Raw genomic sequence first — 21,225 nt, forward strand, 5'->3', positions numbered from 1 at the left:
TCGCTAACGTCAACACTTCCAGTCTGGTGTTTTAATTACTCGTTTTCCTCTTGCAGAGTGACGTGAGCGGGCATATGATCGCCTAGGCCCCAGGCCAAACCCCGTCCAAAATGGCTGATCAAAAGGAACTGCAGATGGAGGAAGCGGTTGCGCTGTACGTATCCAAATGGAGTGTGACTTAATTACGACCTCGAATTAATTGTACTTTCTCGTCTCGTCTTTTCCAGAGAGTCAGCGGCGGCACCGCGTGTCGGGTGCGGCAGGCGAACGACGAAATACATCGGAGCCTACTGGCGGAGCATGGTGGTGATCGTGGCACCCCTGATCGCATGCCTCGTCTTTCTCATCGACACCACGCCGGCCTACCGGTGTATGTTCGTGGTGGTTCTGATGTCACTGTACTGGGTTACGGAAGCGCTGCCCCTGCCCGTGACATCCATGCTGCCGATCGTGCTGTTCCCGGTGCTGGGAGTCCTCGAAACCGATCGAACGTGTATGATGTACATGAAGGAGACGATGTTAATGTTTATCGGTGGTATCATTATCGCCCTGGCCGTCGAGTACTGCAACCTGCACAAACGGGTCGCCCTGAAGGTGATCTCGGTGATTGGATGCAGCCAGCGGAGGCTTAACTTTGGACTGACCGCCGTCACGATGTTCGTCTCGATGTGGATCTCCAACACGGCCGCCGTGGCGATGATGTGTCCGATCATGCAGGCCGTCCTGGAGGAACTGGAGTCGGTACGTAGCGCAGAGACATAGTGCAAACGGGGACGAGAAATAATATTCCTTTTTGCGCACCATATTCTTACAGCAAGGACTCTGCCAGATGTACGAACGGAGGAAGAAGACGGGCGAAGAGGAAGGCATGCTGGGCAAGGATAAGCTGGATGACGAGTGAGTGGACACCGGAGCGTTGTTTCAATTCGGTTTCTAAACGACTACCTTTTCCTCCTTCCTCCAGACCTCCTCGGCCGACAAAGACGACACTCTGCTACTTCCTGGGAGCAGCCTACGCGTCCACGCTCGGCGGCTGTGGTACGATCGTCGGTTCGGGCGTAAACCTCACGTTCAAGGGTATCTACGAGAGCCGATTCCCAACCGCACCGGGGATTGATTTCCCGAAGTTTATGTTCTACAACGTGCCCGGAATGCTGCTGTACACGTTTCTCACATGGGTCTACCTTCAGTGGCTGTACATGGGCATGTTTAGGTAGGATCCGGAGGCCGGAAAATCGCACACGGAATAGCGAACTGGAATCACTGTTTTGCTTGTCCCGAACAGACCGAACAGCGAAGAAGCGAAGGCGGCCGATATCGGGCCCGAGGGAGAAGCGGTTGCGAAGCGGGTGATTGAGACCCGCTACAAGGAGCTGGGACCGATGACGTCGCACGAGAAGAGCGTAGCGTTCCTGTTCGTCGTGGCCGTCGTGCTGTTCTTCACCCGCGAGCCAGGCTTTATCACTGGCTGGGCGGATGTACTACACACCGTGTAAGTCCCAGAACGACCGGAAGTTGCTCGACTGAAAGCGCAATTAATACGTGACTTGTTCTGGCTTCTTGCAGTAAGATTAAGGATGCCACTCCGGCCATGTTTATCGTGATTGTGCTGTTCATGATCCCGGCCAACTGGCGGTGTTTGAAGTTCTGCCGCAGCAATCCAGGTAATCGCAGGAGTTCGCCATCAATCGATCGGTCGACTTATATGTTACTGTCCTTCCTTCAGGCCGCCTTCCGACCGAGGCTACGTCCGGGCTGATCACGTGGAAGTTCATCAACCAGAAAGTTCCATGGAGTCTAATCTTCCTGCTCGGTGGTGGCTTCGCCCTGGCCGAGGGTGGCCGCGTGTCCGGAATGTCCGCTCTCTTGGGACAATCGTTGGCCGGGCTGAAAACGCTCCCTCCACTGTTGCTACTGTTCGTCGTCTGTCTGACGGCCCAAACGCTCACAGAATTCACTTCGAACGTGGCCATCTGTAACGTGATTTTGCCCGTGCTGGCAGAAATGGTACGAATTCGCCGGCAAGACCGCCATTTTTTTTATTACATCGAATCTTTATTAGACATAAATGCTTGGTTACATAAGAGCATAAAGATATTCCACATTAGGATTGCAGCTATTTAATAAGTCTAAGGTATCAAAAAGATTCAAAAGAAAATGTTTCGATTTAAATCTATTTAAATTATATGTTATGCCACGTGGCATTGAGTCGTTTTATCCTACTTATAACTAACAACATCTTAAAATTAGTTAAATTTGAAAACTTCAGATAATTAACTCTCAAATTGTTGGGTGGATAGAATCATTACGTCTGTTGATTAAGACTTCTTTTAGTTTGTCAATTTCGAACGATAGTCTTTGCGCACCAGTAAGGTTTAGGACAAGATTCGTTGGTGTTCTCCAGTGTAAATTAAGGATCATTTTGAGAATTTTATTCAGTCGGATTTGTATTGGCTGCAAGTTAGTTTTGGAGCATTGTAACCACAGAGAACAAGCATAGACCGCCAGTTAAACCGCACCCTATTCTAACGCTTCCAATTCTTGCTTCTGCAGGCGATCGCGATCGAGATTCATCCGCTATATCTGATGTTCCCGGCCGCGATGTCGTGTAGCTTTGCGTTCCACATGCCCGTGGGAACGCCACCGAATGCGATCGTGGCCGGTGTCGGTAACATTGCGATCAAGGATATGGCCGTGGCCGGCATCGGTCCGTCGATATTCACGCTGCTCGTCATCTGGGCCAGCTTCCCGACGTGGGGCGCCGTCGTGTACCCGGAGCTGGCCACCTTCCCCGACTGGGCCCGGCCGGTCGTGCTGAACGCCACGCTAAACTAAGGTGTTTCGGAAGTACTTCAGTAGCAAAAAGTTAGAGGAGACAATTAGAAGTGTTACGTACCAAAAAGGTGTGTGTGTGCCAAACGTGCGGGGAGCGCCGATGTGGGGGAATGTGCATTTACAGACCGGACCGGATTTAATACTGCCGCCGTGTGGACGAGGATACTCCGTTTTAGTTTGCTACCTATCGGCGAGGAAAAGTACTTGAACTTTCGTGCGTGGTACTTATCACTTGGTACTTTGCATTAGCGTGTACAGTTTCATGTCGGTCTTCCATAGCGAAATTATTTCAGCAAAGCGCGAAAGGCGCAAGCCTTACCAAGGCGGTGACGCGCAGCCAGCGAACAACAAACGACCTTAGTGTTTAGTAGAGTAGAAACGAAACCATGCTGCGCTTCTTCGAGACGCGAGTGTCTAGACAAAACGACATGTTGATTATAAATATTTTGTCCCGAAGAAATAAAGAGAGAGAGGGGGAGAAAGCGATCGGAAACGCACACCGCTGACATTGCATGATGTGAGCAGAGTGTTGGAGTGCAGGAGAAGACATACGTACAATAAATATACAACGATTGTTTACGAATGTTTTGAAGTGAAGGCTTTGTTATGAAGAATCACGTCACACGGAACGACTGCCGAAGGTTACACCGCCATCGAACGTTCCGCCCAGTGTACCAGCGAGTGGTGTTATGCGAGTTCCGGTTAGCCCTTTTCAACATTTGGAAAAGGGTTCCCTATTCTAATCCCGGTAGGTACAAATTAGCGAGCCGAAGCACGTTCGCTTCTAATATTTTCAATCATTTTTCCCACATGATCCGTAGAACCTCTTGGGTGTTCGGGTCTGTTTGTGGTCAAAACAAGGTTGTAAATGGGCCCCGCAAAACGATAAACAACAACATTATTACATGAAAACAAAAACTATCCCGAATGACGACGAAGGCGAACGCGCCTTTGGCGTATGCAATCAGCGTGATCTGCGAGATCGATAGAAATAAATTATAATTTCCCTGCCTTTGAAAAACAAGGCGCGGGTTGTTTGGTAAATATGCTTGTCGTGTTAACACCCCTCGGCCTGCGTTATGCTCTCTCGGGGGTCGGGGTGTTGCTGTGTGCATTGCACAGCCATCATTGCGCTTTCTGACGATCGATACACAGCCGAACAAAATTACGGAACTAATTGCAAGTACCAACTCCTCCTCCAAAGGGGTTTGTCAAAAATATTCATAACCTCGTACGTATCGCACGAGCCGCTAGCGGCCGGCGAAGTTTACGTGCCTGAACTTAAACTTACATCAGCCGAGGTCAGGCCGCTGGATCAATGACGTTTAATGACCCGCGTAAACGTGTTTCCTGTTTTGACTCGGTTCCGATCGCAACGCGCGCTCGCTGATCCTCGTTGGTCGCGGTTGTCCTTTGCTGGCTGGCTCGGGTCGGGGCTGGAACCGCGTGCTAAAGTACCGTACTGGGCAACTAGACCGCGATGAACTTGACCACCGACGGGGGTCAAGGAAGCTGCCGAAATTCTGTGACATCATTACGACAAGCCGTCGAACTTGCGCACGTGCGATAACGCGATCGAGTGGTGGCGATTTGTCGCCTTGGGCAATCGACAGGAAACGCGCGACGATCCGAGTGTCCGTGGGTCGATCGGTAAGTTACTACTTCGATCGTGCTGGTAAATATAGAATAGGAAAGTGTACCTTTCGCTTAATCAATCGACGTCACAGTCGTTTCTCGCTGAGGACGCAACTTATCTGACATTCGAAACGATTGCGGAATGTGAACGGAGCCCCCGATGATACTGATTATCTTGCCAATCGAGCCAGATTGGACGGAACGAGCCGACTCCACTCCGGCTCTTAACCTTATAATAGTTTTCAAAATTAGGTCGATGAGCGATGGCGGTCACAGTGAGTTGCGCGATAAGGGGCTACCGTGGTCGCAGTGGACATCCCCACTATCCGGCGTGAACCCAACCCGCGTCACTGTTCGATCGGCCCTTCGAACACATTTGAACAGCTGTGGCTTGTGGCGCTCGACGCTCGGCTCGGTATCAGGAAGGATGCCTTTTAGCAAGACGCTCAGCACCGACACCGTTCATTCAGCTTCCGTCGGCTCGCAAGGAACCGTGTGTGGTTTAGGGGGGGACCGATCGAAGGTTGCGCTGCTGCTGTGAAAGAGAGACACCCGACGACGACACGGGCGGGTGAACGGGTGTCGGATTAGTGGCACAAATAGTTCCGGTCAGTGGCAACAATTTCGGGCGGGGTGGTAGGGACACCGACACCGCGTGTGATAAAAGAGCAATTCGAGCGCCGAGCGTAAAGTGCGCGTAACTGTTGCCGCGTGCCGCGGCCAAACACAGAACGCGGCCAGTTGCGGCACATCGGCGGACGGTGACGGATCGGATCACGCGCGCGCGCACTCTTGCGCCTAAAGGGATTCGGGGTGCACATCGGGGTCGGCTCGGCTTAATTGAACGATTGTGTGTGCGAACAGTTTCGGTGCTTTGTGTGTTTCCGCGGACGCTGAGCGATGTCGCAACCGACGGAGATGGCGGCGCGCAGCAAGGAGCTCCTGACGCTGCCGATCGAGCAGACGGCGTGAGTAGTGATCCCCGCGGGGAGGCGCAGTTCCGGAGATTCCTAATTGTGCCGATTGATCTCCGACAGGCCGGATCGACCACAGGGATGTTGCCGCCGGTGGTGGCTGTTTATGGGCGTGTACTGGAAGACGCTACTGGTGCTGGCGGTCCCATGTCTTGCCGGGGGTATCTTCCTGTACGACACGACACCCCCGTTCCGGTGTATGTATGTCGTCGCCGTGATGGCCGTATTTTGGATCACGGAAGCGCTTCCCCTGCCGATCACATCTATGCTGCCGATCGTGCTGTTCCCAATGATGGGCATCCTCGGAACGAATCAGACCTGTATGATGTACATGAAGGACACAATGATGATGTTCGTGGGGGGGATCGTGATGGCACTGGCGGTCGAGTACTGTAATCTGCACAAACGAGTCGCCCTGAAAGTGATCTCTGTGATCGGCTGCAGCCAACGGCGGCTAACGTTCGGACTGACCGCCGTTACGATGTTCGTCTCGATGTGGATCTCGAACACGGCCACGGTGGCGATGATGTGCCCGATCGTACAGGCGGTCCTCGAGGAGCTGGAAGCGGTAAGTAATGGGACCTCGGCAGAGATCGGAACGACCTTGTTGACGGCGAACCGTTACCCTTTCCAGCAAGGACTGTGCAAGATGTACGATAGGCCGAAATCGATCGAAAGTGCGGTCTCCGACGAAGACAGGTAAGAAGGCGGTCCGATGTCCCGGAGATCCTTGTCCCGGCCACTGTTGTCTGACACTTCTGGTCCGCGTTTTCCAGCACACCTCGGCCGACGAAGATCACCCTTTGCTACTACATCGGAACGGCCTACGCGGCGACCTGCGGTGGCTGCGGTACGATTGTAGGATCGGGAACGAACCTTACGCTGAAGGGCATCTACGAGAGCCGGTTCCCGGATGCTCCCGGGATCGATTTCCCGAAGTTTATGTTCTACAACGTGCCCGGAATGCTGGTGTACACGTTCTTCACCTGGCTGTACCTGCAGTGGCTGTTTATGGGACTTTTCAGACCGAAAAGCGAAGAAGCGAAGGCCGCCAACATTGGACCCGAGGGAGAAGCCGTGGCCAAGCGTGTCATCGAGCAACGGTACCGGGAGCTGGGGCCCATGTCTTCGCACGAAATCGGGGTCGCCTTTTTCTTCGTCCTATCCGTGGTGCTGTACTTCACCCGCGAGCCCGGCTTCGTAAGCGGTTGGGCGGACCTCATCCCTGGCATGTAAGTAACTTTTGAAGCATAGCGTGAATGGCAGAATAATTTACACCACCACCACGTGGTTCCCGCTTAGCAAAATCAAAGACGCCACTCCCGCCATTTTCATCGTCATCATGCTTTTTATCGTTCCCGCCGATTGGAGTTGTTTGTCGTTCTGCCGCAAGGGCGCTGGTGAGTTGCTTGAAAGCTTCCGCGTATGAGCTTTTCACCTCGCGTGCTTCCGAAATTCACCACTCGACCGGCTCGCTCTCTCGTTTTTCGTAGGCAAACTCCCCAAAAAACCGTCTTCCGGGCTGCTCACGTGGCGTTTCATTAACCAAAAAACGCCCTGGAGTTTACTGTTCCTGCTCGGAGGTGGCTTCGCCCTGGCTGAGGGTGGCCGGGTGTCCGGGATGTCTGCCCTCCTGGGCCAATCGTTGGCCGGGCTGAAGGTTCTACCACCGCTGCTGCTACTGTTCGTGCTCTGTATGGTCGGTGAGTTCCTGACGGAATTTACGTCAAACGTGGCCATCTGCAACGTGGTGCTGCCGGTGTTGGCCGAAGTGGTAAGGTTTGCTCCTCATATGGTACGAGTACGGCGCTAAACGACGGCACTTTGCTTCTGCAGGCGATCGCGATTGAAATTCATCCACTGTACCTGATGTTTCCGGTGGCGATGGTCTGTAGCTTCTCGTTCCATCTGCCCGTCGGGACACCGCCGAATGCGATCGTCGCGGGAGTGGGCAGCATTCGCATCAAGGACATGGCCGTGGCCGGTATCGGTCCGTCGGTGGTCACCCTGCTCGTCATGTGGGCCAGCTTCCCGACGTGGGGCGCGGTCATCTATCCGGAGCTGGCCACGTTCCCGGAGTGGGCTCGCCATCGAAACGATTCCTTGTATTGAGACGCTGTTGGAAATGTATTCCTTTAGGTTTTTTTATTTTTATCGCGCGTGCCATTCGATGTAAGCCATTGTTTTTTTACATTGTTGTAGTCATTAAGGCAGAGTTTAATAAAATTAACTTTATTTAACGAATGCCTGACGATGCCCTCTTGCAATGTGGAGCGTGCTGGAGTTTCTTCTTTAAAATGGCAATGATGTATAAATAGAAACAAATTGTACACAATACCAACGGCTGGGGCCATTCAGCTGGTAAATGAAACGGTTCCGTAAACATATTCGTCGAGAACGTGAATTCATTGCCAACCCAGGTTGCAACAATGTTGCCTGCTGCGCCCGTCTTATCTATCGATCATGGGCCCCTGATGAACGCCACGTGTCGGGGCGACTCATTTAGATTCCACCCACGTGGCGTCGGTCACGTTGTGGCGACTCAGGCACAGAAGTCACCTCCGTTGTAGCACGGCAGATTGCGTTTATCCTTTTCCGGTCGCTCGATCCCAACCTGGTTGCCGTCCTCGTCCACGCAGTAGCACTCGCCCCGCCGACAGGCCAAACTGCGGTAGTTACCGTTCGGGCAGCACTCCGGAACGTCTAGACTTTTGCTGTCCACCAGCAACTTCCGAGCCCTGGCACACTCTGTGGGAAAAATGTTGTTAGGAAGTCGCGCAGGGGGCCAAGATTGGGCGTACTTACTGCAGGTCATGGTGGCAGCCAGGCGCGTGTTCGCGGGCGCCTGGTAGTTCTCGATCATGGCCCCGTCCCGGTCCGAGCAGTACAGGAAGTGCCCGGCCGGGTGACGCTGGACGCGCTCGTAGTACCCATCCGGCTGGCAGATGTCCCGGTCGAACTCGAGCACGTTGTAATCGTTCGCCCGATACTCACTGATGTCGTACAGTTGGGTCAGTTTGACGTTCTCACAGTCCCGCAGGTAGGTGGTGTTTTCGTGGAGTCTCCTGTCGACTGAGAAGAGCCACGAATTACTAGGGCGTTCATTAAGTTTTAGCGTTCGATACCAGAGGGCGGTTATGTTGGTACACTCTTCATGTGAACATATGTGAAATTTCATTTAAATCCGTTACTTAATTTTGTTTTACAAGCCATTTAGTATCGACGTGTCACAGTATTTTTTTCAACGGAAAAAATCAGGTATCGTGCAGTGATCGAATTATTATTTTTGGAAGGTTTAAAAGCAAAGGACATTTACGAACGAATGTTAAAAGTCTATAAGGATTCTTCACCTTTAATTGGAAAATAAAAAGAGGCCTTTCTGAGTTAAAACGTGGTCGTACTAGCTTCAAGACGATCAATGTTAAAAACGCCAAAAAACAGAAACAATACCTCAAATCGTAAAAAAAAATACAGGATATCGTATTAGAATATCGTCGAATCACTGACAGAGATTTAGTATAAGACCTAGCCATCAGATTAAGCAGTATAACCAATTTTTTGAATGAAAATTTGGGTTTCAGAAAGCTGTTTGCAAAATGGGTGCCGCATTCGGTAAAAATGGATCAAAAACGCATTCGAATGCAAGATTCTCCTCAACATTTTGAGCTTTTTCGAAAGGATAAAGTGGATTTTGTGCATTAAATCATCACTGTGGATGAGACTCGGGTCTATCAATATGATTCTGAATTAAAACAAGAGGCTAAAGAGTTGTTTGAACCTGTTTCTTCGGCTCCGAAACGAATGGAATTTTGTTTTCGGATCACTCGCAAACTGGTAAAACAATAAATTTAGATTACAGTTGTAAACTATTAGACAAACTCACGGTGAAAATTCGTGAAAAAAGACCCGGTTTGAAGAAGAAACAAATCCTTTTTCATCAAGACATATCTTTGCGCCGTGCCACAAGAGCATTTTGAAAATGGCAAAAATCCTTGAACTTAAATTCGAATTGTTGAAGCATCCACCGTATTCAACAGATTTGGCCCCAAGCGACTTCCATCTGTTTTCAGACCATAAAAAAATCGTGCTCAGAAAGCGTTTTTCATTAAATGATGACGTCATAGCAGTCGCGGAAACTTATTTTGAAGACCTTCCGAAATCTCATCTTAGGGAAGTGTATTGAAGTTCAGGGAGACCATACTGAATAATAAAGTATGTTTCAAACCTTAAAAATGTGTCCTTCTTATGGACTTAATGAACTGAATGAACAACCTAGTAGGGTGTGTGGGACAAACAGGCTTCTACTACGACAAACACCCGCTACTACTTACAGCATGGTAGGGTCGAGAGACCCCTGGTAACATTGCGAAGGTCCGACGTAGGCTGACCGGTGTGCATGTCAACGCAGACACACATCTGATCGACGCACTGCAGCTGATCGAACGAGCCTTTCGAGTCGCACCGCGACGTTAGCACCGGGTACGGAGAGTTGAGCAGCTTGCGGGCTTTCCCGGCCAATCGGGAACACTCTGCAAAGTGGGAGACAGCCCCAATCATTAGCGTATCACCCCTTTAGCCCCTGAACCTCGAGCCCCTACCGCATCTCATCGATATCTGGATGTTGGCCGTGTGGACCGCCTCACCAAAGATGCGCTGTCCATCTTCATCGACGCAGTAGCACCTGGGAAGAGAGACAGAGCGACAGTGAGTGAGATGCCCTCGTGGCAGCCATTTGACACCCGCATACGTCTGTCCGGGGATGCATCGAACGGGCTGATAATTGCCGTCCGCATCGCACTCCGGGCGCTGCATTAGATGGCCGATCAGTCCTGCCTGGCGCTGATCGTCAAATTCCTTCTGAGCCGTGTAGCATTTGCTGGACTCCAACACTGTGCCGGGGAGAGGGAGTGAATGGGGATCAGTGGTTAAGTCTGGAGTGGCGCGCGCAGGATACGTACTCGGTTGACAGGTTGGATGCTCGTCCCCGTCCGCCACCTTGCAGTACAGTCCGGGACCGCAGATACCGGCCGGTACCGGAAATCCCAGCCCGCCCACGGAACAGTCGTCGCCGAGACGCAGGTTCTCGATGCACGTCCGGCAGCAGGAACACGGTGTGGCCGACGGGAAGATGATCCCGTTGTGGGTCGCATTCATCGCCCGGCAAGCGATCCGCAGCGGTTCACACTCGTTGTTCTCTCGGTAGTTCTGAGGGACAGGAAGTAGAACTGTTATCAGGGTCGGAAGTTGCAAAATGCGCGCTGATGGGCCCACATCACAAAAGTCCTCGGTGCAGACGTAGTTATTGGTGAGCTCCAGCTGGGCTCCGGTTCGAAGGACTCCGTGCGAGGCCAGCACCATCAGGCCGAAGAGTAGATTCATGGTGTGTTTTTGTGTCGCCCACGGGGATTGTAAAGTTGTGAATTATCCAGCTAGCGCAACACTTTCTCCACTGACGCGGTTTCACTGACAGTGACAGGCGTAATAAATCAACTTCGCGATGGAGCAATTACAAGCTGTAATCAGTGACAAGGTGTGGTGAGATAACGATAAGAGAGATCGACTACGATGTCGAGCTGGGCCATTGGACCATTTCTGTGGCGGTTCCAATTTACTGGCCACAGCAATTAAGAAACAGATAGGTTTCGGGTAAAATCAATGACGGCAATTCGCTACACGCCTTTCGTTTGTTTCAACCATTGATTTTAAATCACTCACTTGCGTAACTGAATCTTAAAATGTGAAAATTGAATATTTTCTTTGTTGATTTTGATTTTTGTTTTGCAGCCAGTTCACGTAATGTATGTACATTAAAAAAACTTGACTGCAAAAATGACTGCAAATATTAGCTTAAATAATGTATCTTTAATAGATACTGTTTACAGCTCTCTATAACCTGTATAATTTGTGTATTTTCCTTCGACTAACTATACAGCACAGTTGTAAATTAAATATAATCATTTCGTGATGTAATTGGAGGACTTGCGATGTTAGAAAATACATTAAACAAGATTCATTATGTAATTAACACATAATAAAATCAATTATTAGCAACAGTTTCAATTGCTGCTCACCGACTATCGATCAATTGCCAACATCGACTTTTTTTCTAAATTCAGCTTTGTGCAAAAATAAAAAATAACTGAACCGAATCGGTGAAACCAAAATTAACGTAACTAGCTGTTAGAGCATCAGCATTATAAATACCATGTATATTTTCAGCGGTCTTAGCTTGAATTTTCGCCTCTATCAAAGAAAAACTGTAAAATGTACCCAATTTTCTTTTTGGTGACTTCCATTGTTGACATAAACAAGTAACGCATCTTTTAAGGTGTGAATTAAATGCATATTGTGACTGTATCGTACACTGTCATGTAAAAAGCCGTTTTAAAGTTTCTTCAGAAAAATATTCTCGAATATTGTTTAAATATATCGTGATGTGAGTGCAATCCGCAATCCCAAACCTTTCAAAAATCATCGCATCGAACGACCCAAGTTTTATTCAATTTCCTAAGCGTTGGGGTCTTGACTCGATTCGTTTGCTTCGTCACATTCTGTTTATTTCTGTGTGCTGCTCTGGCGTGCATAGAAAAATCCAGGACGCCCACGGCTACGTGTGACGGCGAGATGCGGACAACATATCGCCCCCAATCGGAACATAACGGCCGGTCCCGGTTCGTTCGTGTCAACTGTCGGCGACGTGACACGCAATCGGCGGCCGCGGCGGCAGCCGGCTCAACAGGTCCGTTCGATGTTTGGCGGTGTAAACAAACAGGCCATGGGTCGCCTCCGGTTACCGCAAAGTTTCCCCGGGCAACGGCGTCTATCTCTAGGGAAACCGCTCGAAAGAAGCGAGAAGCCACCCAAAAGCTAACGCCACGCCAGTCGGCTGTGACGCGTCGAAACGGAACCAACACACCATTAACCCGGGTGCTTCCCTGGAGGCCACCCTTCGCGCGGGAGTCTACAGAAATCAAGGGATCTGAATCTGAGGTCCACGGTCTGCTGAGTTGACGAAGGGTCATCTGCGAGTGCGGTGCGCGGTAGGGTTTCGAATTTTCGTGGCCCGGCCATCTCCATCGGCCATGGATCCGGTGCTGCTGGAACGGGAACGGGTTCTGTTCCGGTTGAACGAAGAAATAAACGCCAAGTCACGGGGACTGTTCGAGCTGAACGAAAACGTCAGCTGGATGACGACGAAGCGTCGGTTGCGGCACGGTATGAAGAAGCTTAACAACGGTGGCTCGATGGCGGTGGTGGTGGCGGCCGTCGACGAGAGCCCGTCGTCTACCGAGACGGTGACGGACCGGGAGACCGAGCGGGCCACGACGGACGACGAACCGGAACAGGAAGGAACGGGCGACGATCGGAGGTCGGCGATCGGGTTCTTTGCCACGGTGGTTAGCGAGAGCGAGCAGGAACATGCGCGGGCCGGTGAACAACCGGCCACGACGACGACCCTCACCGAGATCCGGTGCGACGCGATCCAAGAAGAGCAGCACCTTCGCAGCAGCGGCACCAACAACCTTCAGCTGCAGCAACAACAGCAACTTCAGCTGGTGAAGGTCACGACCGTCTCCGTCGAGCAGCGGAAGGTGACAGCTGGCGCGGGGCAACGGGTCGCCGGTGGTGGTGGTCCACCCGGAACCGGGACGCTCGTTGCCAGCAAGTCGGTGACGTCATCGGCACGGAATTTGAGCAAAAACATGGCCGACGTCGTACCGAAGGTGCTCGAGAAGAAGAACATCAGCACGGAGGGGTTGATCAAGTAAGGCGGGCGGGGGGGAGGGTGAGGGGGAAGCCACCCACGACACACCTAAACATGGTTCGACACGATCCACAGATTCCTCAAGTCGAAGGCCGCCATCCTGCAGACGGAGATGGAGTCGAGCCAGAAGCAGAACGAGGCTAATGTCAAGGACTTGCATTTGGCGCTGGACCGCCTGAAGCAGTTGGAGGCGCTGAAGGAGCAGCTACTGACGAAGAACGGGGCTCTCGAGCGGACGGTGAAAAAGTTCGAGGAACGTAACCTGGAGCTGGACAAACTGCTGAAGGTAAGCCCCTGCCAAGCCCCTGCTCCGATGGCATTAGAAAGCCCAATAGAAGTTCAGTTCTCTTGACGGTACGGTATTGTACATTTCGGGTTGGTTTGTCGTTGGGCCTTTTTTGGGCAGGAGAAGGACGTCCAGCTGAACAACGCGGCGAAGGAGCTGTATGGGGCCCGATCGGAGATACGGAATCTGGCGCAGATCAACCAGACGCAGGAGAAGCGGCTGTACAAGGCGCACGAGGAGGCCGAGAATCTGCGCATCAAGCTGAACATTGCGAACGACTCGGAGAAGGTACCGGTTTGTTATGTTTGCTAGTGTTGTTACTGTACGTTAATTATTATTATTTGGAAGGACACCAAATACGGTCTAACTGTCGAACGTAAACTACCATTTATGAGTCAAAAGCTTATCACTTTTAGTTAATTTTGTTTGGTATCAGATAATTAATAATCATTTGAGTATTATTATTTGGTAATAATTAAGTAAAAATAGCTGTTTGGATGGTCAAATTATATGCCAATTTTTAATTAAATTAGTACACAAGCCGTAGATTGAAATCATTTTAAAAGCATTGAATAATTTAAATTAACAAATATAAGTAACGTACGAGATATGAAAAGATAAAGTAAAAAGAAGGTATTTCATTTCATCAATAAACATATGGAGCAAAATTATAAAATCTCTTTCTGATTATCAAAATAAGGAAAGGAACATGTATGAACTGAACAATAGGAATCATTAGGCTTAATATTGTTTGTGGTAAATTATTTAAAAACACTTGTTTTTAACCAGACAGTAACTAGACAGTGTCTTAATCAACTACAAAAACTCACACAATTGTTCCAAACATTGAAAAGTAAAACGAAGTTTAGTTCAAGATTTAGAAGATTTTAGATTAGATTTTGCGAAAAATACGAGGTTGACAAATTTACTTGATTCAATCAAAAATCAATCAAAAATATGATATAAGATGGTGATAGTTTTGCTGTATTTGGCGAAATGACAACTTTGCTGTAGTCAGGGATCATTGATACCAAAGAAATATATTAACCAAACGTATTTAAAACAAGCTAATTTGCACCTTTGCACCATCGAGACTGTTAAATTTAGTAGGATCTTTTCAGGTACTCCATGGTTCATGAATGGCCAGATGTTCTCAATGGTTGGCTGGTCTGGATAAGATTCTGTTGTACGGTGAAATCTTCGCCAATAAAACTTGTTCCATCTTGAATGATATTTTCTATCGTCAAGTTTTGCCCAGCTTCCGAATCAGTATGACCAGGAAATGTCACCAACTCGTATCTTTTATTGAAACAGTTAATCCCAGGACAATAATGCCATTGCAATTTATTTCCTAAATGTTGATTTAGACCTCATATATCAGGTTGGGGAAAAAGTAATCGACGTTTTTCACGACAGATGCCTTTTGTGATCGATATCTCGCGAAGTATCGATCGTACAGTTTCAAGTTTAGGCTCGTTTTAAAGCTGATACTTTACACTTGAAAATATGCATTCATTGTTTATTGTTTGTTCCATTCATTTGTAAGTTACAGGGTGTTAACAATGGAGGTCAACTAAGAGAAAATTCGTTACATTTTACAGTTTTTCTTAGAAAACGGTGAAAATTCAAGCTAGACCGCTGAAATTGTGCATGGTGATTATGGTGCCAATATTCTAAAAGCTAGTAATGTGTAATTTTGGTTTCGTTGACTCGATTCGGTTATTTTTTATGTTAAAGATGCACCTCGCATAGGCAGACCCGCCGTCGAAAATGTCGATAAAATCACAGAAATAACCAAAGTTCATCAACATTTTAGTAATCAGAGCATCGGTCAGGTGCTAAAGATTAACCATCAAACAGTTTTAAGTCATTTGCGCAAAACTGGATTCACGAAGAAGTTCGATGTTTGGGCGTCACATCAATTGACCACGAAAAAAATAATGGATCGAATGGCCATCTGCGAAGTTTTGGTCAAACGGAATGAAATAGACTCATTTCTTAAACGGAAGAGTACTGGAGATGCGAAATGGAATACATACGACAATCCTGTGTGAAAACAATCCCGGTCCAATCGTGATGAAGCAGCTTAACCGGTGGTCAAACCAGGAATAACGGCTAGGAAGGTTCTACTGGGTATATGGTGGGACTTGAAAGGAATCGTTTATTGTGAGTTGCTTCCGTGTAGCCAAACACTAAATTCAGATCCCTACTCTCAACAACTGCACTGTTTGAAGCTGGCAATTGACCATAAACGACCAGAATCGGCCAACGGAAGAGGTATTGTTTTCCACCAGGACAACGAAATGCTACGTACGTCTTTAGGGACTCGCTAGAAAGTCCGAGAGCTTGGTTGAAAAGTTTTAATGCATCCTCCGTATAGTCCGGACCTTGCATTAAGCGATTGACACCTTTTTCGCCCACTACAAAATTTTTTAAGTGATGAAAAAGTGGGATCAAGAACGGATTGTGAAAAGAGATTGTTAGCGTTTTTCGCCAATAACGAGGAAGCCTTCCACAAGAGAGGCATTATGAAGATAATTTAAAAAAGGCAACAAATTTTCCAACTAAATGGTGCATATTTGACGTAAATCGGACCATCGGAACACCTTAAATAAACTTTTGAAGTTCACGCAAAAAACGTCGATTTCTTTTTCCCCAACCTGATAGCATAAAATTTCAACTGCTTATTAGGATAGTTGAATCATTTAAAAAATTCATCACTCCAAAGCAGTTTCTCACAACAAGGGATGTTTCAAAGCATCCCCATAGTAAAATACTATTCTGTTTTTGAATTGGCCTTAGATAGGGGCGGAAGTTTTCGGTTAGTCTATTTCGAGGGTTTCTGCCATCTTTCAAGCTGAGAAAGCATAATGTCTGGTAAATTCTTCACACTACGTTGCTCAGCCTTAATTTTGCATTTGATTATAAAAACATATAAAAAATTGCGTTATTATTGTTTGTAAATAACAAAATGTACTCTAGTTTCTTTATTATCGACCAAAACGAACGAAATTGGTGTGCAAAACTGAAAACTTCAAACCTCCAACCTCAACTAAACTTGTTTCCACGGTGCTTAAATTCACTTTTGGCCACCAATGGCCGTACTAGGCTACGGGATTAAATCCAAATGTTAAAATTTTGCTCTTAGAACCTCAATCTAAAATTCAACGTCTCAAAAGAGCGATTCAAAAGGAAGATATACTTCTTTTTCAACACATCATGCTAACGTTCAGTAGCTAAACTTCTGTTTGCTTTCCACTGAACATCAATAAATGGATGAAATTAGTCATTAAAACCCCTAGTCGAGCCCTCTACTCAATCCGTTCAAGGTTTCTAACTCGACTTAGTTTTTTACCAGAAAGACTCCAAATCAAATGAAAGCAAGACTACAGAACCATCCACATATTGTCTTGCGTGTTGCCCGTAGACCACTTCGACTTTTAGTGACTCATTTGCCGCCCGCTCGCCCACAGGAAACGCGCGACGGTGCCCGCCAGGAACGGATAACGTACGAGAAGCAGATCAAACAGCTCCGCAAACAGCGCACCGAGGTGCTGGCCGACTACAAGAAGCTGCTGCTGAGCGTCGACCAGCTGAAAAAGCAGAACTTCAACCAGGAGCAGTCGAAGCTGATCAACGACTTCGAGCAGGACTACTTCCGCCACCTGGAGGATCCATCGCTCAGCACCCCGTCACCGACGACGATTTAGTGTGCAGCAGGCGCGAAGGCGCACGACGCCCATCGAGACAGGACATCGGCGGCAGTAGACGTAGTCGTAAAACGGTAGAGAAATAAAGGCATCCATTTCTACATTTTCCCCCTGCCGGACTCCTGCTAATGTCGCGCACGATTTGGCGACGGAAATCTTTCGATTAGTCATTCCACGACGATGCCGCGCGCCGGGAGCTATGTGCCGCCAGCCTTCCCGAATCGATTTGGGCCCGTTCATTATTCGACATTCCAGCGGTGGCGGCGTTCGATGCTCACGATTCTTTCCGGTATCGGAACTCGTTGCATATGCAGCCCACGACACGCCCGGTCCGGGGCACGACGGGTAAAGCGGTTCCTGGTAACGACGAAGGAATTAAAGAAAGATCCGAGCGACGGCGGCGTCGGTTTCTTTGCTCCGTGGTGGCTGCCGCTGCATCTTGTCTTGTCTTTGTTGCACATTCTTGGCGGCGGTGCTTTGTCCGCGACTGGTTGCAGTTCTTCGCCCGCCGTTGGTATTGGTGACACCACCATCGGGGGTACCCCAGCCAAGCGCCAAGTCCGGTTTTGCGGCGGCCTGGACTGCAGCCGCGGGCGCCATGTTGGAAAATGGGTGGCAGAGATTTGTGTGTGTGTGCAGTGGCGGTTGCAGTGGCGCGTAGGACGTTCGGATTTGCGCTCAGACCCAGATGACGCTGGTGGTGATGATGTTTACGGCCAGCTCGGTGTTGCTGATATGCTGCTGCTGATGATGATGATCACCAACGCGCCACACTCGATGAGACGAGCCCGATTGGATGACCCATTTTTTCGGCGGTGGCCGATGAAAATGAGGACACTTTTACTTCCTTGCGAGGCGCTCCCGGACGGGGAGTCCCGCGGGGTGGCGGAATGTTAGTTTAGTTGGTTGGTGGTTCCACCAGGAGAACTTGTTTTTGCCTCGATTTTCTCTAATTTCTTGCTGAGGCCGAACTGCTGCCCGGTCGCCCGGCAGGAAGCCAGTAATGATCGATCGTGTTGGTTGCATGTCAAGAGGCCGAATGTGGAGCCCACAGCACCAGCCGGCCAGCCGGTCGAATGAAAGTAAGTGAGGGAAAAAGTTGTTTAATTAGTGGGCCGAACGTATTAAGGTCACCTGGTGGATGGTGGAGGTTTTTTTTCGTTTTGGCCCCGGGCCGCCGATCGGAATCGTTAATGATGAGCAGATGATCGCCACTAGGGGGGGAAAAGGTTCCTAGCTGCCGGGATGGGATCGTAAAAGTGAACTTTCGGCGCCTTTTTTGTGATATGTTTAGGAATGCGCCGATAGTGCGACGGAAAGAAGGTTACGATCTTAACAATAGTTTGGTTTCGTAGGTTCTTCGGTTGCCCACAATAAAAAATTCCAACGCTGTCCCTAACGGTTTAAATCGGTATCAGAAGGTGAACATCTGCATAATGGCCGGGTTTTTGCAGAGAATGCTCGCAGTTAAACGAATGCATGGAATACTCCTCTATTAGCACAATGTCCATCATCGGGCGTTGTGTTTCTGGTGAGAAAACATCGTCTCCAGCCCCACCCTCATTCGGAGAGTCTCATGGCTGACCCACAAAAAAAACTATTCTTTCGCTAACGGGCCAAAAGCTGGAGCTACAAGCGGTCAAGCTCGGAATTAAATAAAGCCCACTATGCACGCGGTGCGCTTCTGACAGTCGCGATCGCGACAACCACTACACGCAGTAGTATTGTAGCAGTTTCTTCGCGCAATCACATTGCACCCATCATTGATCAAGACGCGCTGACGATGACGGTCGCGATCGCGGCGGCAACGCGATCGTTTACGAACGCAACGCGAATGCCTCTCACCAACACCACGGCGCGTGTGCGCGGCCGTTCGAAAGGAAAGGCTTAACGCTGGACGGAGGATGAACAGAGATGGCAGCAACCCGTTCAAAACGGAAGGCACCCTAGCACCCTAGAGGTATCGTAGCAAGCGTTGATGGATCCGAACAAGATTTACTTATGTTTGGTCCGAAGGTTGCTGTTGTTTTTGGTTTAGGTTTCGTAAACTATGTTGTGGCGGTTTTTGTTGGTTAGGTTAGTTTAGTGCTAGTTAAGAAAGTATTGTTGGATGCACAAGATTTTTTTCTTCGACTTATTGAGTACAATCTCTCTAATGGAGTAAGATACCGACGTCTCCCGACGGATATATAGGATGCCTTCACAATGCAGCAAGAAGCTCCACTGGCGGAAACAAATTTGTTTCTCCCACCGAGCATCGAAGAGATCCAAAGGGCCAGTAACAAAGCACCATGCACTGACAGGATTTTAGCCGAGCTCATAAAAAATGGCGGGGATAGAGTCGAGTACGACATTTATCGAATCATAGCTGGGGTATGGGATAGAGAATCGACGTCTTGTGAGTGGAATCTGGGCAACATCTACCCCATACATTAAAAGGTAGTTGATATTGTGTAGCAACTATTTGGATTTAACGGTGCTGAATACCACCTATAAGTCTTCTCCCTCGTTCTGCAGGAACGACTAGTCCCATACGTCGATGAGATAGTTGGCAACTATCAGGGAGGATTCAGAAGAAGAAAGTCTATCACTGATCAGATCTTCACCATGCGGAAGATCTTGGAAAAGATGATTGAGTACAGTCAGAACACCTATCAGCTCTTCATCGATTTCAAGGCCGAATATGATAGCATAGTCAGAGTAAAATTGTATGATACCATGGTCAGTTTCGGAATACTGGCCAAAGTTACCAGACTTGTTAGAATGACCATAACCAACGCCACAAGCCAAGTGGAGGTGGATGGAAAGCTCTCTAATCCCTTTGCTACCATCACTTTACTTCTAACACCACTTTACATCTACTTAAAGTCCAGCCAGATCCTGCCCTATGCTGATGAGTTATACATTATAGGTCGAAAGCTCTCCAATGCAACTCAGACTTACATAAGGATCGATTAAGCTGCGGAGAATCTCAGTCTGCAGACAAACTAAAACAAGACCAAAGGTTAGCACCAACAACGACATTACTAAGGAAACTACTTCGTTCACATCTCGTAGCTGGGGTTACACAGAACCTTCTTAATCCCAGTATTCAAATGCTCATCTGACGCATCTCAAATGTACTCACTTCGCCAGGCTTCGGTGGGCTGGTCATGTCATGAGAACTGTGGAAGAAGAACCACTTGTCAGAGAGTTAGTTTTCGCACCATTTTTGTACGATCGTGTTGTGTGAGGATATGATCGCAGATGTGGAACACTTTCTTGCAACGGTTTGCAAAAATATTCAAATGGTCGAAAGTTCAAATTATACAAAAATTCCAGATGAAAAGCAAGAAGTGTGTAGCAGGCATGAGTTACCCAGTAGGGTTAGTTTAGAAAGTGTTTAATCAGTAAAGAAAGTCAGGAACAAAACTATGTACACGAGAATTGCAAACCCTGAAATGAGCACTCGAAATATAAACTTGCAACGGTGAACAAGTGTCCGTACCAAATATATCCCGTGAAAGTTCACAACATGGCGACCGTGACAGCTTTTCAGCTTTTATCAGCTTCAGCAGCTTTCAGCGGCGAATAGACAGCTTTTCCCGCTCGGCTGCCGGCGTAAGGAACGCAACGCACACACCAACCAACCGCCGAGCCGTTCAGTTTCAAGGTATTCTGGTTTGTGGCCGCGCGTTGAAGTCTCTCGAGGCACCCGAAGCCGCCGTCAGTCGGTCCGTAGCATCGTAGCGGTAAAGTAAGTGGCCCGTTCCGTTCCGTTCCGTGAGCTTTCAGCCGTGGGTTTCGCGTGCGCATTCGGCGGACCTGGCCGGCTGGTTGCGTTGTGTTGCGTTGTGTTCTTTCGTCATCCACAGTGAGAGAGAGGGAGAGAGAGAGCGAGAGAAGGCGCAAGAAAATGCGTTTCATTCGATCTCCGGCTCCGGCTCGTTACTCGTTTTTGGCCGCAACTGGTGACTGCGGTGACTTCGTGGTAGTGTCCGTGCACCGCCCGCCGCCGCTGTGTAGGGTTTTTCTTTTTCT

At 48.8% G+C, this 21,225-nt stretch overlaps 4 protein-coding genes across 4 annotated transcripts; 3 read left to right on the forward strand and 1 right to left on the reverse strand.

The window, feature by feature from the left end:
* Nucleotides 1-54: 54 nt before the first annotated feature.
* Nucleotides 55-3,401, forward strand: LOC128276021 (protein I'm not dead yet-like). The gene is made up of 8 exons (XM_053014491.1): nt 55-154; nt 228-741; nt 815-897; nt 965-1,213; nt 1,286-1,492; nt 1,567-1,664; nt 1,727-2,007; nt 2,554-3,401. The coding sequence occupies exons 1-8, from the start codon at nt 111-113 to the stop codon at nt 2,833-2,835; spliced, it is 1,758 nt and encodes a 585-aa protein (XP_052870451.1). The 5' UTR covers nt 55-110; the 3' UTR covers nt 2,836-3,401.
* A 1,582-nt stretch (nt 3,402-4,983) lies between these two features.
* On the forward strand, nt 4,984-7,688 carry LOC128276019 (protein I'm not dead yet-like). The gene is made up of 7 exons (XM_053014489.1): nt 4,984-5,438; nt 5,508-6,012; nt 6,079-6,143; nt 6,221-6,676; nt 6,747-6,844; nt 6,938-7,218; nt 7,281-7,688. Exons 1-7 carry the CDS (start codon nt 5,371-5,373, stop codon nt 7,554-7,556), a joined length of 1,749 nt encoding a protein of 582 aa, XP_052870449.1. The 5' UTR covers nt 4,984-5,370; the 3' UTR covers nt 7,557-7,688.
* Nucleotides 7,578-10,857, reverse strand: LOC128276020 (uncharacterized). Its single transcript, XM_053014490.1, has 7 exons — nt 10,716-10,857; nt 10,403-10,649; nt 10,192-10,333; nt 10,043-10,125; nt 9,776-9,973; nt 8,250-8,516; nt 7,578-8,192 (listed from the first exon to the last, which is right to left on the reverse strand). The coding sequence occupies exons 1-7, from the start codon at nt 10,821-10,823 to the stop codon at nt 7,987-7,989; spliced, it is 1,251 nt and encodes a 416-aa protein (XP_052870450.1). The 5' UTR covers nt 10,824-10,857; the 3' UTR covers nt 7,578-7,986.
* A 1,669-nt stretch (nt 10,858-12,526) lies between these two features.
* LOC128276018 (uncharacterized) lies at nt 12,527-17,208 on the forward strand. Its single transcript, XM_053014488.1, has 4 exons — nt 12,527-13,209; nt 13,285-13,495; nt 13,616-13,783; nt 16,969-17,208. Exons 1-4 carry the CDS (start codon nt 12,527-12,529, stop codon nt 17,203-17,205), a joined length of 1,299 nt encoding a protein of 432 aa, XP_052870448.1. The 3' UTR covers nt 17,206-17,208.
* The last annotated feature ends 4,017 nt before the right edge of the window (nt 17,209-21,225 follow it).

Source organism: Anopheles cruzii, unplaced genomic scaffold (assembly GCF_943734635.1).
Source record: "Anopheles cruzii unplaced genomic scaffold, idAnoCruzAS_RS32_06 scaffold00316_ctg1, whole genome shotgun sequence".
NCBI lineage: Eukaryota > Metazoa > Arthropoda > Insecta > Diptera > Culicidae > Anopheles > Anopheles cruzii.